This window comes from Schistocerca serialis, chromosome 2, assembly GCF_023864345.2.
Source record: "Schistocerca serialis cubense isolate TAMUIC-IGC-003099 chromosome 2, iqSchSeri2.2, whole genome shotgun sequence".
Taxonomy (NCBI): Eukaryota; Metazoa; Arthropoda; class Insecta; order Orthoptera; family Acrididae; genus Schistocerca; species Schistocerca serialis.
Genome location: NC_064639.1, coordinates 123,770,543 through 123,785,328, shown reverse-complemented (window position 1 = coordinate 123,785,328; position 14,786 = coordinate 123,770,543). Strand labels below are relative to the sequence as shown.

At 42.3% G+C, this 14,786-nt stretch overlaps 2 protein-coding genes across 3 annotated transcripts in view; both read left to right on the top strand.

Moving 5' to 3' along the window:
- LOC126456805 (PRL-1 phosphatase) overlaps positions 1-14,786 on the top strand; it is a 607,421-nt gene that overhangs the window by 45,690 nt on the left and 546,945 nt on the right. The gene's annotated exons all lie outside the window — the stretch shown is intronic.
- LOC126456804 (uncharacterized) lies at positions 1,081-13,638 on the top strand. Of its 2 annotated transcripts, none has more exons than XM_050092593.1 (2): positions 1,081-1,257; positions 12,760-13,638. In XM_050092593.1, the coding sequence occupies exons 1-2, from the start codon at positions 1,239-1,241 to the stop codon at positions 13,443-13,445; spliced, it is 705 nt and encodes a 234-aa protein (XP_049948550.1). In that variant the 5' UTR covers positions 1,081-1,238; the 3' UTR covers positions 13,446-13,638. The 2 variants fall into 2 exon arrangements, with proteins under 2 accessions (XP_049948550.1, XP_049948549.1); XM_050092592.1 differs by lacking the exon at positions 1,081-1,257 and adding an exon at positions 8,095-8,432.

Below are 14,786 nucleotides of genomic sequence, written 5' to 3'. Positions count from 1 at the left end.
ACTGAATTAGCAATTGTGTGTGTGTGCGCATCAGTCATCAAGTGGTAATGTGGGCACTTTTTTCAATAATTTAATAGAAATTCTAGATAAAGTCACAAGTTAAAAAAGTCAACCTAATTTTACGTTAACACATATACATAAACAGAAATATCATAAATGAAACTAGTACCAGTCTGACTGAGTGAGATGGCACAGTAGTTAGCACACTGGACTCGCATTCAGGGGGCAACTGTTCAAGCCTTTATTTGCCCATCCAGATTTAGGTACGCTAACTCAGGCTCTTTTCAGGCTAAGAAATGGAAAGTTGTGGTACTCATAATGGAAACCTACATCATCACTGTCATCTTGACAGAAGCTGACAGCATGTGTAGTGTTATGTTATGTAATAATGTGTGTAGTGTGTGCAGTGCCTGGAAGCGGGAAGTGAATGAACAGTGTACCACTAGCATTTTGTAGTATTAAACAACGTCTTTGTAAAACACAATTGTACACTAGGGGTAAACCAAATGAGGTAGCACTGTTTTGAACAGACTGGCCTCATATTCAGGAGGGTGGAGGCTCCAGTCTTCATGTGGGCGTCCTCATTTGGGTTCTCGATGGTTTCCCTAAATGACTTCAGCCAAATCCCAGGACGCTTCCTACTATAAGGCCATAGCCATATACTTGTCTCGGTGTCATCAAACTAGACCTGTACATAAATGTAAATGCCTGTATATTTTATTTACCTTAGTTCTACTTGTGTTAAATTGTAATACCAAGACATGTAAACATAATCAACTGATGAATAAAACTGCTGCTGCTGCTGCTGCTACTACTACTACTACTACTACTACTACTACAACTACACTTTGATGGCACCATGTACTTCTTATTTCCTGCTAACAAGAGATGAATTGTACAGCAAAAAGATTCAATGCAACTAATAAACAGACAAGATTTACATGTTAAATATTCTTAATAAATTCTATCAGTGATAGTCTCAGCATACTGACATAAATTGCATCTGTAGTCGCAGTGTCACCATCAGAAAATTCCACCGACTGCCAACATTGGACAGCAATCCATGAGATTCAGATCAGTTTGTTTTCTTCACTCAAATCTGGTGACTTTCTCACATACAAAAGATGGACTGTGAGAAACTTACAAATTTAGTCCAAGAAAGAAGGAGTCTGTGACATCCTAAGGATGGGAATTATCATAATAGGGATATAGCTCGAAATCTGTGGTCAGAAATTGCGATGTTATTGAGAACCACAAGTAAGTAACATCTTAAAGTTTAATGGTAATTAAATGTACATTACATTTCTTGCCTTGTGTATGTTCTGTGGATGTTTATCCATACCAGCTTCTGGTCTATAGTTAACACCACACATCATCTGCAACACGGATAAAATTTGTATCAGAAATTTTAGACCTAAAGTGTCAGCTTAAAAATTATTTGTTCAATTGAGAAATGTGTCTTTTGACGGTTAAAGTAACTGTTGTGGATCTTTTTTGGATTGTAGTAGAGGGTCAGTTTAGCTGTTTACAAATTGTTATCACTGCCTACTGGTGATTCTATGCTAGTGGGGGTGACACTGCTAATAAAAAATGGTTTGCAAATTGGAAGTATGCGCTTCCACTTCCAATAGCTCTAGCTGCTCAGTTTACCTTACTTTAAGAGGTAGGCATGCCTGTCTGACGTGGGCTGCATGACCGTCATTTTAGATTAATATAACTGATTTGACGACGTTATTTGAAGTTTTCCAGGTTGATTGTTACCTGTTCTGTAAATGACAATGTGTTGTCTGTTCACTGTGCCACTTCATGTTTCCTTATAATATTTCACACACTATGGTTCAATTTGTTATCAAATGTCAATGTATGCTAACTGTTCCTGTTTTATGAGTCATTCTCATCTTCGTGTGTTCCTTCCTGGTGTGTGATTATTACTGTTGCATAGTGTTGCATTTCTCTTGTGTGTGTTTTCTGTCCAATTTTTAGTTCTTGCAAGTAGCTGTGTTTATTCGTTGAAATTCTGTGGGTAGGAGGTATCTCAATCTGGCCTGTTTGTGTGCTGTAGATTATTGTGCTGATTGTTGTGGGCTTCTTATGTACAGGTAATGGGTATTGGTGGTTTCTACACTCCTGGAAATGGAAAAAAGAACACATTGGCACCGGTGTGTCAGACCCACCATACTTGCTCCGGACACTGCGAGAGGGCTGTACAAGCAATGATCACACGCACGGCACAGCGGACACACCAGGAACCGCGGTGTTGGCCGTCGAATGGCGCTAGCTGCGCAGCATTTGTGCACCGCCGCCGTCAGTGTCAGCCAGTTTGCCGTGGCATACGGAGCTCCATCGCAGTCTTTAACACTGGTAGCATGCCGCGACAGCGTGGACGTGAACCGTATGTGCAGTTGACGGACTTTGAGCGAGGGCGTATAGTGGGCATGCGGGAGGCCGGGTGGACGTACCGCCGAATTGCTCAACACGTGGGGCGTGAGGTCTCCACAGTACATCGATGTTGTCGCCAGTGGTCGGCGGAAGGTGCACGTGCCCGTCGACCTGGGACCGGACCGCAGCGACGCACGGATGCACGCCAAGACCGTAGGATCCTACGCAGTGCCGTAGGGGACCGCACCGCCACTTCCCAGCAAATTAGGGACACTGTTGCTCCTGGGGTATCGGCGAGGACCATTCGCAACCGTCTCCATGAAGCTGGGCTACGGTCCCGCACACCGTTAGGCCGTCTTCCGCTCACGCCCCAACATCGTGCAGCCCGCCTCCAGTGGTGTCACGACAGGCGTGAATGGAGGGACGAATGGAGACGTGTCGTCTTCAGCGATGAGAGTCGCTTCTGCCTTGGTGCCAATGATGGTCGTATGCGTGTTTGGTGCCGTGCAGGTGAGCGCCACAATCAGGACTGCATACGACCGAGGCACACAGGGCCAACACCCGGCATCATGGTGTGGGGAGCGATCTCCTACACTGGCCGTACACCACTGGTGATCGTCGAGGGGACACTGAATAGTGCACGGTACATCCAAACCGTCATCGAACCCATCGTTCTACCATTCCTAGACCGGCAAGGGAACTTGCTGTTCCAACAGGACAATGCACGTCCGCATGTATCCCGTGCCACCCAACGTGCTCTAGAAGGTGTAAGTCAACTACCCTGGCCAGCAAGATCTCCGGATCTGTCCCCCATTGAGCATGTTTGGGACTGGATGAAGCGTCGTCTCACGCGGTCTGCACGTCCAGCACGAACGCTGGTCCAACTGAGGCGCCAGGTGGAAATGGCATGGCAAGCCGTTCCACAGGACTACATCCAGCATCTCTACGATCGTCTCCATGCGAGAATAGCAGCCTGCATTGCTGCGAAAGGTGGATATACACTGTACTAGTGCCGACATTGTGCATGCTCTGTTGCCTGTGTCTATGTGCCTGTGGTTCTGTCAGTGTGATCATGTGATGTATCTGACCCCAGGAATGTGTCAATAAAGTTTCCCCTTCCTGGGACAATGAATTCACGGTGTTCTTATTTCAATTTCCAGGAGTGTAGTTTGTAGTGTGATGTGTAGGAAATGTATTTGCCTGTCTATTGCAATTTCAGTTGTGAGAGGGCTGTTGGGTTAACAGTGTTGATGTTTGTGTGTAGCTGTTTCATTCAGACACCTTTTTTTGTATACAAGGCAAATTATTTTATCGACGTAGCAGTGCCAATATATTACTTTCTACTGTCAATGCTTTTTAATTTCCTCAAAGATTTGCTTCTCACTGTGGTTATGGAAGATGTTGGTCAGTGAGCCACTTATTAATGACTCCATGGGGCAATCTTCCTGTTGTGTGAAATACTGATTCTTAAACTTAAAAAGTTGTTGTATTATTGCATTTGGGATGTTTTAAAAATATTACAACAATGTTTTTGTTGTTGGCACACTGATGCAGTCCTAAAATTCATCACAGTTCTAATTAGCACATTCAGTTTGTGAACATTTGTTTGACTTTATGTAACACAGGTATTTTAACACAGTTAATAAAGGAAGGTCCACTGTTGATGCCACAACTGCGGTTAAACATGTGTAGGTGAAAACATAGCAACTTAGGTTCTTGCAAGAAGCTAGATCTCATTAATTATTATTTTTTTCTGCAATCACACATACAGAATTTAAAACTGTTTGATGATATACATATATACAAACATTTTATATGGTGCAATCCAAATGTAAGTCAGTGTGGCACAGCAGTTTAAACTGAATTATTATGTTGAGATATAGCTTTGCCAGTAAAGTATCGTTTAAATGCTTCACATATTTCTTATGGTCTCCAAGAAGAGTGACTAAAATGTCCTGCAGCAGTGGTAACAGGTGCTTTACAAGACATGTTACCGTACTGCCACAGTATACTTACCATTTACTCAACTGACATAAATAGCTATTTTAGTAATGCCAGTATATAAATAAAAAATCCGTAAGTGAATATGACATTAATGAGGAAAAAGAAACGTTTGTGCTTCATGTATCTGATCTGACATTTTCTTCTGTTTGATAAAAAACTGTCACCTCTGGTGCATATTGTCTCCTTTGAGCCAAACTTTTTTTTTTTAAAAAAGGATGAGCCTGCAAACCTTAATTGAGTTCTGCAGCCAAAGTCACCTTTAAATATGCAGTGTGATTCTTGACAGCATTCTTGTATTGTGGTTTTTTTGTTAACCAAATAAAGTAACTGAGCAATAATTATTTCACTGATAGTTACAGTGTCTGTGTTTACATGCAGATGACAAAAGTCATGGGATAGCGATATGCACTTATACAGAGGGTAGTAGTATCGTGTACATAGGCTATAAAAGGGCGGTGCATTGGTGGAGATGTCGTTTGTGCTGAGTTGATTCGTGTGAAATGGTTTCCAATGCGATAATGGCAGCGCAACAATAATTAGCAAACTTTGAATGCAGTATGGTAGTCAGAGTTAGATGCACGGGACATTCTGTTTCGAAAATCATCGAGACCACAGTGTCAAGAGTATGCCGAGAATACAAAATTTCAGGCATTACCTCTCACCATGGACAACGCAGTGGCCAACGGCCTTCACTTAACGACCGAGAACAGCGGCATTTGCATAGAATTGTTAGTACTTACAGACAAGCAGCGAAGAGCGAAATAACCACAGAAATCAATGTGGGATATGCGACAAACGTATCCATTAGGACAGTGGGGCGAAATTTGACGTTAATGGGCTATGGCAGCGGATGACTGACACGAATGCCTTTTGCTAACAGCCTGCAGTACCTCTTCTGGGCTAATGATCGTATTGGTTGAACTCTAGACGACTGGAAAACCATGGCCTGGTGACATGAGCGCGATTTCAGCTGGTAAGAGCTATTGGTAGGGTTCGAATGTGGCGCAGATGTCACGAAGCTATGCACCCAAGTTGTCAACAAGACTGTGTGCAAGCTGGTGGTGGCTCCATGATGGTGTGGGCTGTGTTTAAATGGAATGGACTGGGTCCTCAGGTGCAGCTGAACCGATCATTGACTGCAAATAGTTATATTCTTCTACTTGGAGACCATTTATAGCCATTCATGGACATCGTATTCCCAAACAATGATGAAATTTTTATGGACCGGACCATAATTGTTCGCAGTTGGGTTGAAGAACATTCTGGACAGTTTGAGCACATGATTTGGCTACCCACATCGCACGACATAAATTCCATCGAACGTTTATGGGAGATAATCGAGAGGTCAGTTCGTGCACAAAATCCCGCACCGGCAACACTTTCGTAATTATATGGCTATAGAGGTAGAATGCCTCAACAGTTTGCACGGGACTTCCAACAGCTCGAGTCCATGCCACGTCGAATTGCTGCGCTACGTAGGGCAAAAGGAGATCGGACACAGCATTAGTGTGTATCCCATGACTTCTGTCACCTCAGTGTCACATTACAGTATTCCCCAGACGTGCATGCATATCTGAAGGAAGTGACGCTGTTGTGGTGGTGAAAGCTGTGGTAAATATCACGGAATTAATTCGCATTTTGCGAATCCAGATGTTTGTGACAGATGAAAATTTGTGCCAAGCAGGAACTCAAACCCGGCTTTCCCGCGTATCGCGAATAATTATGTTCCTCTGTTGTGACAACGATATGATGCCCTTAGTGTTTGCTGTGCGGTTACTTTGGCTAATATTCCATAAAGCTCTTTAGCAGTACCAGTGTCTTCACTGCTTGTTATTAGATCTTTCGTGTCAGGAGAATTTCCATCATACAGTTCGTGCACATGAAGTTGACCTACACTATGCATGAGTGTGCAAGTGTTCAGTTTCATGCTGTGGTCCAAACGCGTGCAGGAATACATACATGCACGCGTATGCATGTTTTACGTTCATCACACGTCAGTTTACATCGTCACTGAACATCATTTTCTTGCAGGAAATACATTTCGCCTATTTTTGACCTTCCATCCGTATTCTTCCTATAAAATCATCACCTTTTTGAACTTTACTTTTACTTACGACAATTTCTTTTATTTTGTATGTCAGTTTGCCTCTGGTAAGCACAATTATCCCGACTGAACTATATTAGCGCGAATATTGCTTTATCTTGACGTTTCACGTGCTTCGCATGGAGATACATTGTGGAACATCCTTTCTGTTTGCATGATCGTATTTATACAAGCATGCAGTCCGTGGCAGAAAGCCTTGTATTCTACGTTATTGGCACAGTTCTCCTGGACGTGAGTTGCTAACTCTGACGACCTTCGTCACCATCCTTCCTATTAAGATCAGCACGAAGCATCGCATTAATTGCAGCAGCATCTGTCTCTTCCAACAGAGTTCTGATCTGCTTGTAAACATCTGCTTGTTGTCCTTGGGCTGTGAGTTTATTGTTTATATTCTTCCTCCACATTCTGTCCACTTGCCATGTAAAGTTCCAGGCATTATAGACGAAATCTGCTAAGTGTGACTTACGGACCTTTGGAATATTTTTCCGATCCCCACGTAAAATATAGTGAAAAAATATGGACAACGCTTGACTTTCTCTTCTATTAGAAATAAGAAAAGCACATGGAAATCTTTGTCTCATGTCATCTAATACTACTTACTAATGTAGTGAGACCAAAACTATAATTATTAAGCCGAAGCGGTCCTCAGTCCACACTCGAGTCATTTCTGTACTTCAAAATTTCATTTTGCGCAGTGTTTGTTACTACTAACACAAAACCTGAATTTTTAAATCGTGGATGAAATTCATCACTCACGCCCATCATTCTGGTGTCTGGCGGAGATAGTCACTAAGTCCGGAATTCTGTCCACAATAACTTGAAATTGAATTTATTTTTCTGTATCTGCAGCTATACTGTCATCCTCTTTTTCTTGTAAACTTTAATGATTAAGATCATTTTCATGTCCAACGTGAGTCGAGATAAATTTCACAAGGCAGGTCCCGTCTTCAGCTTGATGCACTTTCATCCTTGCTGGACACACTCCTTTGAATTTAATGCTGTCTTGCAGCTTTAAATGCCTGGCGCCTTCACCTTTAGAGGTAAAGTAGTCTGAACGATCGCATATATAATAATGTCTTCAGCAGCCACCTACTACTCTGTTGTTTCTCGTTTCTCTGAAAGTCATTAAAGCACAAATATTTAGTTTTTCGCTCTTAAGCTGTATTTCGCGTGCGTTTGTGTGAGCTCTATATTATTACAAAGGCAGCTATCTGTTATCACCAACATCCTTATATGATGACTTCGTTGACTTCTTCTCACAACTGAAAATTTTGTTCCAGAGATGACACTGGAACGTATAAGCTTTTTGGCTTCTTAGAAGAGGCGCCGCAACATTCATCTTCCCTAGATGCGCCTGAGAGACATGTAATACATTTTGCTGCAAGCGTACGCCTTTCCATACTGCTTAGTTTCAGCTACGGTGGAAGACCTAAATCGCTTAATTAACAACGCTACGAACACAACCACGCTACGAACGGAAAACAACCCATAGCACGTCAAGCGAGTCATCGTGACGTGTGCCCCCCCTCCGCCTCTCAACATCTCGCGCCACCGCAAGCGATAACTTCGTAACGTTTCGGCTACCAACGGTCACGTTCGTAGCGAAGCCGCAGTTGCCTTCCTGTCGCAAGGTCGGCTCGTCGGGGAATTCCGGCGACGACCGACATCGGCCGACGACGGCCGATCTTCTCAAAGCCGTACGCCATTACATGCGCAGTCTCAGTGCAGCCTCACCCGACGTACAAACTTCGGACGACAGTCGGTGCAATTGTTTTCTTTGGTCGAATTGGGCGACTTTGTCATGCAGAAAACATGGACTGTGAGAAGCTTATAAGCTTAGTCCACGAAAGGAGGAGTTTGTGGCACCCTGAGGATGCGAATTATCATAATAGGGATGTGGCTAGGAGTCTGTGGTTTGAAATCGCTACTTTATTGGAAACGACAAGTAAGTAACAACTTAGAAGTTTAATAATAATTAATTGAACGCTACTTCATATTGCATTATGCATACTCTGTGGCTGTTTATGCACTTCAGCCTTATGTCTACACAGTGTTTTAACTTAAAATTGGCATATCAGCCCCGTGTCTGAATTGGTAGAAGTGGGAAGGCTTGTAGAAATTTTGTGTGTGTGTGTGTGTGTGTGTGTGTGTGTGTGTGTGTGTGTGTGTGATGTGTTGGCAGAAGAGCCAACACCGTGTTGCTAGAGGAGGCCGAAATGCACGCTTTTAAGCTCACGCAGACTGGCGTGAGGTCTGGAACAATTACAGGAGCTGAGTCTCATAAATAAAGTACGAAGCTCTTTGAATACTTAACTTTAATCCATAATTGGAGAACATCGCTCTTGTTGATACATTAATTATAATCTCAATATAAACTGGTAATGGTGCCTTGCTAGGTCGTAGCAAATGACGTAGCTGAAGGCTATGCTAACTATCGTCTCGGCAAATGAGAGCGTATTTGTCAGTGTAGCATGGCTAGCAAAGTCTGCTGTACAACTGGGGCGAGTGCTAGGAAGTCTCTCTAGACCTGCCGTGTGGCGGCGCTCGGTCTGCAATCACTGACAGTGGCGACACGCGGGTCCGACGTATACTAACGGACCGCGGCCGATTTAAAGGCTACCACCTAGCAAGTGTGGTGTCTGGCGGTGACACCACAGTGTGTGTGTGTGTGTGTGTGTGTGTGTGTTTGGCCGCGGTCAACGTTATCTAATTGAGAGTAATACATAAGGTAGTCATTGTTGTCCGCTGTGTCACTGTTTTGTGCGTCACACTGTTGTACGTCAAACTATTTCATACTGTTTCCTTTGTTGGTGATAAACGTATGTAATTGTTGCAATTAGGATATTTGTTAAGCACCTCGATACAAAAGACGATTTCAGTCTTAATCAGGAACAACATATAAGTGATTTTTACATCGGGACGTGACCTACGCTTTCGTGGAAGCATGTGCCACTGGTTAAGATGCTTACACTGCGGTTCCTCATCCTTAGGCGGTCAATATGGTGGCCCGTCGTGCCTCCTCAGCCCCCCCCCCCCCCCCCCCCCCCCCGCAAGACCCCTCTGGAATCGACCAACATATAATTAGCACACTGTACTTACTGCAGCATGCCGTCTGCAGCGCAGACAAACTCTGTATCGGAAAATAAACTATAACCTAAAAATATTTTTTTTTTCAAGTGAAAATGTGAGATATATCATGTTTGATGCTTAAAGTTAACAGTACTGGATCACTTGTGGCTAGTGGCAGTGAACCAGTTTAGCTGTCTTTGAAATGTTATTGCTGCTTACTTGTGTTTTTATGCTAGTAGAGTGATATTCTGTAATTGTGGGATGGTTTGCAAATGTGATGTACATGTTTCCACTTTTCAGTGCTGTAGATGTTCACAGCATCTTCTTGTATGTCATGTGGGTCTGTCACACATAGGCTGAATGGCAGTCACTGGTGGTTAATTGAAATGTGTCTCTTAGGCTGAATTTATTCCAAGTTGTATAGGGTAATTTTAATCCTCTCTGTAACAAATTGTATTTTTTTATGTCACTTGTATTTCTTGTTTTCTCATGATACTTCGCACACTCTGGGTTAGTTTGTTATCAAATGTCAGTGTGTGCCATTTGTTCCCAATCTTGATGTCCTGGATTGCTCCTTTTGGTTATGTGAGTATTACCGTTGCAGAGTGTTACACTTTTCGTGCAAGTGTTTTGTGTCTGTTGTGTGTTTATTTTCCATATTTCAGTTGTCCCAAATTTCTTTAGGAATTTGTCTATGTTAAGTTCCTGCAAGTAGCTTTATTGGATATAGAGGAACGATACGAACGTCGGCTTTGACCAGTGACAGAGGAAACATGGAACAAACTCCATAGACAATAAGGCGACTACCATATAACATGTTGTTTTGGCAGTTCTTTTCAAATGTGCTAAGCTACAGATCAGTCTGTCATCACAGTCAGGTATTTTTTAAATATCAAATTGGTTGGCTTCGAGCGCTCACAACAGAACCTAGACCTCAGGCAGTCAGTCACCACAGTCAGATTTGTTTAGTTTCACATTCGTTGGCTTTGAAAATTCACAAGAAAACTTCCACCTTCCAACCTAACCTATACTCAGGTTAAGCTACAGATCAGTGTGTCACCACAACCAGCGTTTTATGCTTCCATATTCTTTGGGGCTGGCTTCGCCAACTAACAGCACTGTGAATATAGGCACCAAAAGGCGACATGACAGCAGCCATTAACGTTATGTCACTGGCCAAACGCAACGACTCGTGTTGAGCACTCCTGACGTTCTGTATTTATTCGCTAGGATTCTCTTTAGTGTGTGTAGAAGGTATTTGAACCTGGCCTGTTAGTGTGTTGCCAGATCTGTTTAGGATTATTGTGTGGTTGTTGTGGGTATCTTGTACACTGAGAGCTGGTAATGGTGGTTTTTAGTTTTTCGAGTGATGTGTGGAAAGTGTGTTTTCTTGTCTGTTTCAGTTTCGGTTATGAGATGGATATTTTGGATAGCCAGTGTTGAGATTTGTGTGTAGCTGCTGCATTCAGTCACCCGTTTCATCCAAAAGACAAATTATGCAATCGATATTGTGGTATTAATAGGTATTACTTTCTGCTCTCTAGGTTTTTTTCTTTCCTCGGAGATTTTCTTCTCAGTGTGGTTATGAAAGATTTTAATCAGTGAACCACTTACTGGTGGTCTCATGAGGCATTCTTATTCTTGTATCAAAAATTGAGCCTCATACTGGATAAAATTGTGTCCCATTATTACTTGGGATTTGTTACACATCTTGCATCTGTTTTTCTGGGGAAACATTTGTCTGTCAAAATGTGCATATGTTTCTGCGTAAGTGATCTGCTGTTGCAGTTCTGAAATCATCACAGCTGTGATTAGCTTATTCCGCTTGTGAATTCTTGGTGTTTCATCACAGATAGTAAAGAAAGATCCATTGGTGCCACAACTGTCATGAAACATGTTTACGTGTAAAGAAAGTACATAATTCTGTTCTTGCAAGCAGCTGTAACCTGTTGATCATTATCATCTTCTGCAATAATAGAAACAGAATGTAAAACTGTAAGGTTCTATTATTTAAAAATTTATTACATACATAGGTACAGGAAAATACGACATAATGTAATTCAAAAATAATTCAGTGTTTCGCCGCAATTAAAGTGAATTATAATGTTGAGGTACAGCTCTACTGCTTATAAAGTATTGTTTAAATGCTTCGTGTACTTCACGTGGTCTCCTTCAAGACCGGTTAAAACGTTCTGCACCTCTATCAAGGTCATTACCATCATTATCTTCCTTGTACTGGATAGCGTTGCTAGCCGTTGACAGACTTACACTTATTACTTCTGGTGCAGCAAGAATGGTGGGTAGTAGCCAAAAACATTTTGCAACTGTATCATCAAATTAAGCACATAATTGAAGTTCTGCCTTGAGACGTTCTATTTGCTTACAAGAATTCCAAAGAGATGCTCAGTCACTCATCTGGTTCTAGATACGCAGTAATTGAAGATTTTTCTTTGTTGATCCATATGGTGACCAAATTGTGTCGCATGAAGAATCATTCAGAGGATATCCTTGACCACACAGCAAAACGGGAGGTGCAATAAAATCTGTTCCTGGCAGAGTTTTACTGGGTGATGCATTGAAGGAGTTATGGTGGACGGCATTATATACAATGACACCACTGTTATTCTGTCTCCCATATGTTCCTACCTCCACAGCTATAAATCTGTATGTACCTGGCGTCTGCGACGCCTTGAAGCCGGATAGACAAGTTCTTTTTATAACTGTTGTACAGAGATCCCGTTAAACAAGGACTTCTTATGTGACTGTTTTAGCATTAAATGCTTCCTATGCAACTGGGACATTTCCTCAAATACTCGTAATCGTTTGCCATTTTGCGGAAATCTTTTGTAGTCGAAACAGACATATATGTTTTGTATGCAATTTCACCCAGATGGCTTCATGTGTTTTATATATAATTCTGAGGATCGTTTGGTGGAAGCGCAGATGGGTTAAGATATGGGCTTATTCTGATTGTTATACCGGTAACGTGTGCTGTAAGCGATCATGATAGTTACTGCACCGTTCTCCTATTGGTTATCTCCAATTTAACGATTCGTCTACATCTGCTCGCAAACTGAGTAAAACCAAATAAGCGTCTCTTAACCCATCTGCTCTTTAGCCGTCTCTTTTTATTGTGTTATAGTTTTACTAATATTTGTGCGAGCGGATCGATCAAAACTGATTTGTCATGTGTGTATTTTTAGGTTCCAATGTGAAATCAAAATGGCAGAATTTAAGAGACACGTATCGACGGGAACTTGCGAAGAATAATCCGCCAACAGGTTCTGCATCAGTGGGCAGTTTCTCGAAATGGAAGTACTTCCACCAAATGAACTTTCTACAAGACACGTATGCTTCAAAGCGTCTCGTTGGAAATGTTCCAAAATCCGTGAAATCTGACCCAGCGGATTTGATGGCCGACGTAGCGGACATACAAGTTGTATCATATAATGACGAAACATCACTAGAAGACGATTCATTTTCAGAACAAGCGGACGATGAAAGATACCGCTCTTTGACTCCGGACGAAAGTGTTGCGGCTGAAAATCTATTTAAATGCGCCAAGAAGAGGCCTCGAAAGAAAACAGATCCAATTTACAACCTCATAGAACTGGAAAGAGCTAAGTTAGTGCACTTAGAATCAATGAATTCTAAGAAACAAAGGGGTGAAGATTATGATGAAGACTATTACTTTCACATGAGTTTATTGCCGCACTTACGTGCCGTGCCACAGCATTTGAAATTGATCACGCGGGTTAAACTGCAACAGGTCTTAATTGAAAATCAGGCAATGCTTCAAAAATTCCCACACTCATCGCACCATACCACATCCTCACCAAACCAGCCAGGCTCAGAACACATGAGCAACAACAACAATATGTCTGTCTGATGCTGTGGTCCGCAACAACTGAAGACCAGTGCCTACTCTGTATAAAGTAGAAAAATGTGACTCACATAGTGTAACGCATTTCTTGGGTGTGGCCAAATATGGACTGTGTTAATTTCTACACTGAGAAATCGTTCATTAATTGTAATTAGATATTTTTGTATTAAAACTGTTTTTATTCCATTGTAATATAAAACCTACGAGTTTATTTCTTTACTATCCATGATATATATGTTGAGCGTAGGTAAATTAAATTTATTTGCAGACAATTAACTGATTGCAGAACCTGGATTATGCAAATGATTTGTGAGCAAAGTCAGTTACCAGGTTGAATGCCACACGCTTAGTGTTTTCCACCGCCAGGCCAACCACACGGCGTAAGGTATGATGCTCTGCTGGGGCCACTAGCGGCCACGTCAACGAGTTGAACAGCTGTATCCTGCTCATTGTATTATTTCACCAGCTCGTGTGTGAGGTGCTGTACCGAATAGTATATAAGAGGAGCCTCACCTTTTGAACAAGGTCTTAAACAGAATGAATTAAAGAAGTTACCGTGTGGCTATGACTATCCTCTCTTCCGCTGAAATGTATTTTGTGAAGTTGGATTTCTTGTCAGTGTCACCACAAATCACCTCGAGTGTGTCACCCTCGTACAATCGTAAAACTTGTCTGGCTGTCCTAGTAAATGAAGTAAGAGCGCGTGATATTCGCCACGTTCTTCTTGGGGCATGCAGCTCATTCAGATGCATTCGGCGCCGATTTAGCAGCAAAGCAGCCGCAATTCAGGACTCGTCTCTAAACTGAGAAGCGTTGTGGCATGCATACCGCCAAAAACTGACTAAGAGATGGGACTCTCTGTGACCAAGATGTCGGTCAATGTTATCGGACGACCTCTGACGATGGTGGCGTGTGGCGACCTTCGTCTATATGTCACTCTCACCGTAGCCTCGTATCGACGTCTTGTTACAGGAAAACAGGGGGTGCAAGCTGCCGATTCGGTGTTTCGTGCCGGTTATCTGTTAGAGTAGCACAGGCAATAATAGCACAATGTGCAGCCACTGTTCCATAAGAAACTTTACAGTTTACTTCGTAAAACAATAAACTGGTAGCCAAGATCGCAGGAATTCTTTTTATTCCATGATAAACGGTTTCGGCGAAACTAAAGCCGCCGTCATAGGATCTTAGGACACATAGGGGTTACAACATCAAGGCAAACAATGTTGACATTAGTAGTTGCCTGTAACACGCAGGCCTTACAAAATTGTCGTAGCTAGCACATAGGCGTCCAAGAGAGATGACATTATAAATGTTAACTGTCTCCATCACATACAAGCGCAACATTTG

Bases quoted from the DNA above. Each gene is read 5' to 3' on its own strand.
- LOC126456804 (XM_050092592.1), top strand. From the start codon at position 8,300: ATGGACTGTGAGAAGCTTATAAGCTTAGTCCACGAAAGGAGGAGTTTG. The intron at 8,433-12,759 runs GTAAGTAACAAC...GTGTATTTTTAG, and splicing joins TACTTTATTGGAAACGACAA to GTTCCAATGTGAAATCAAAA.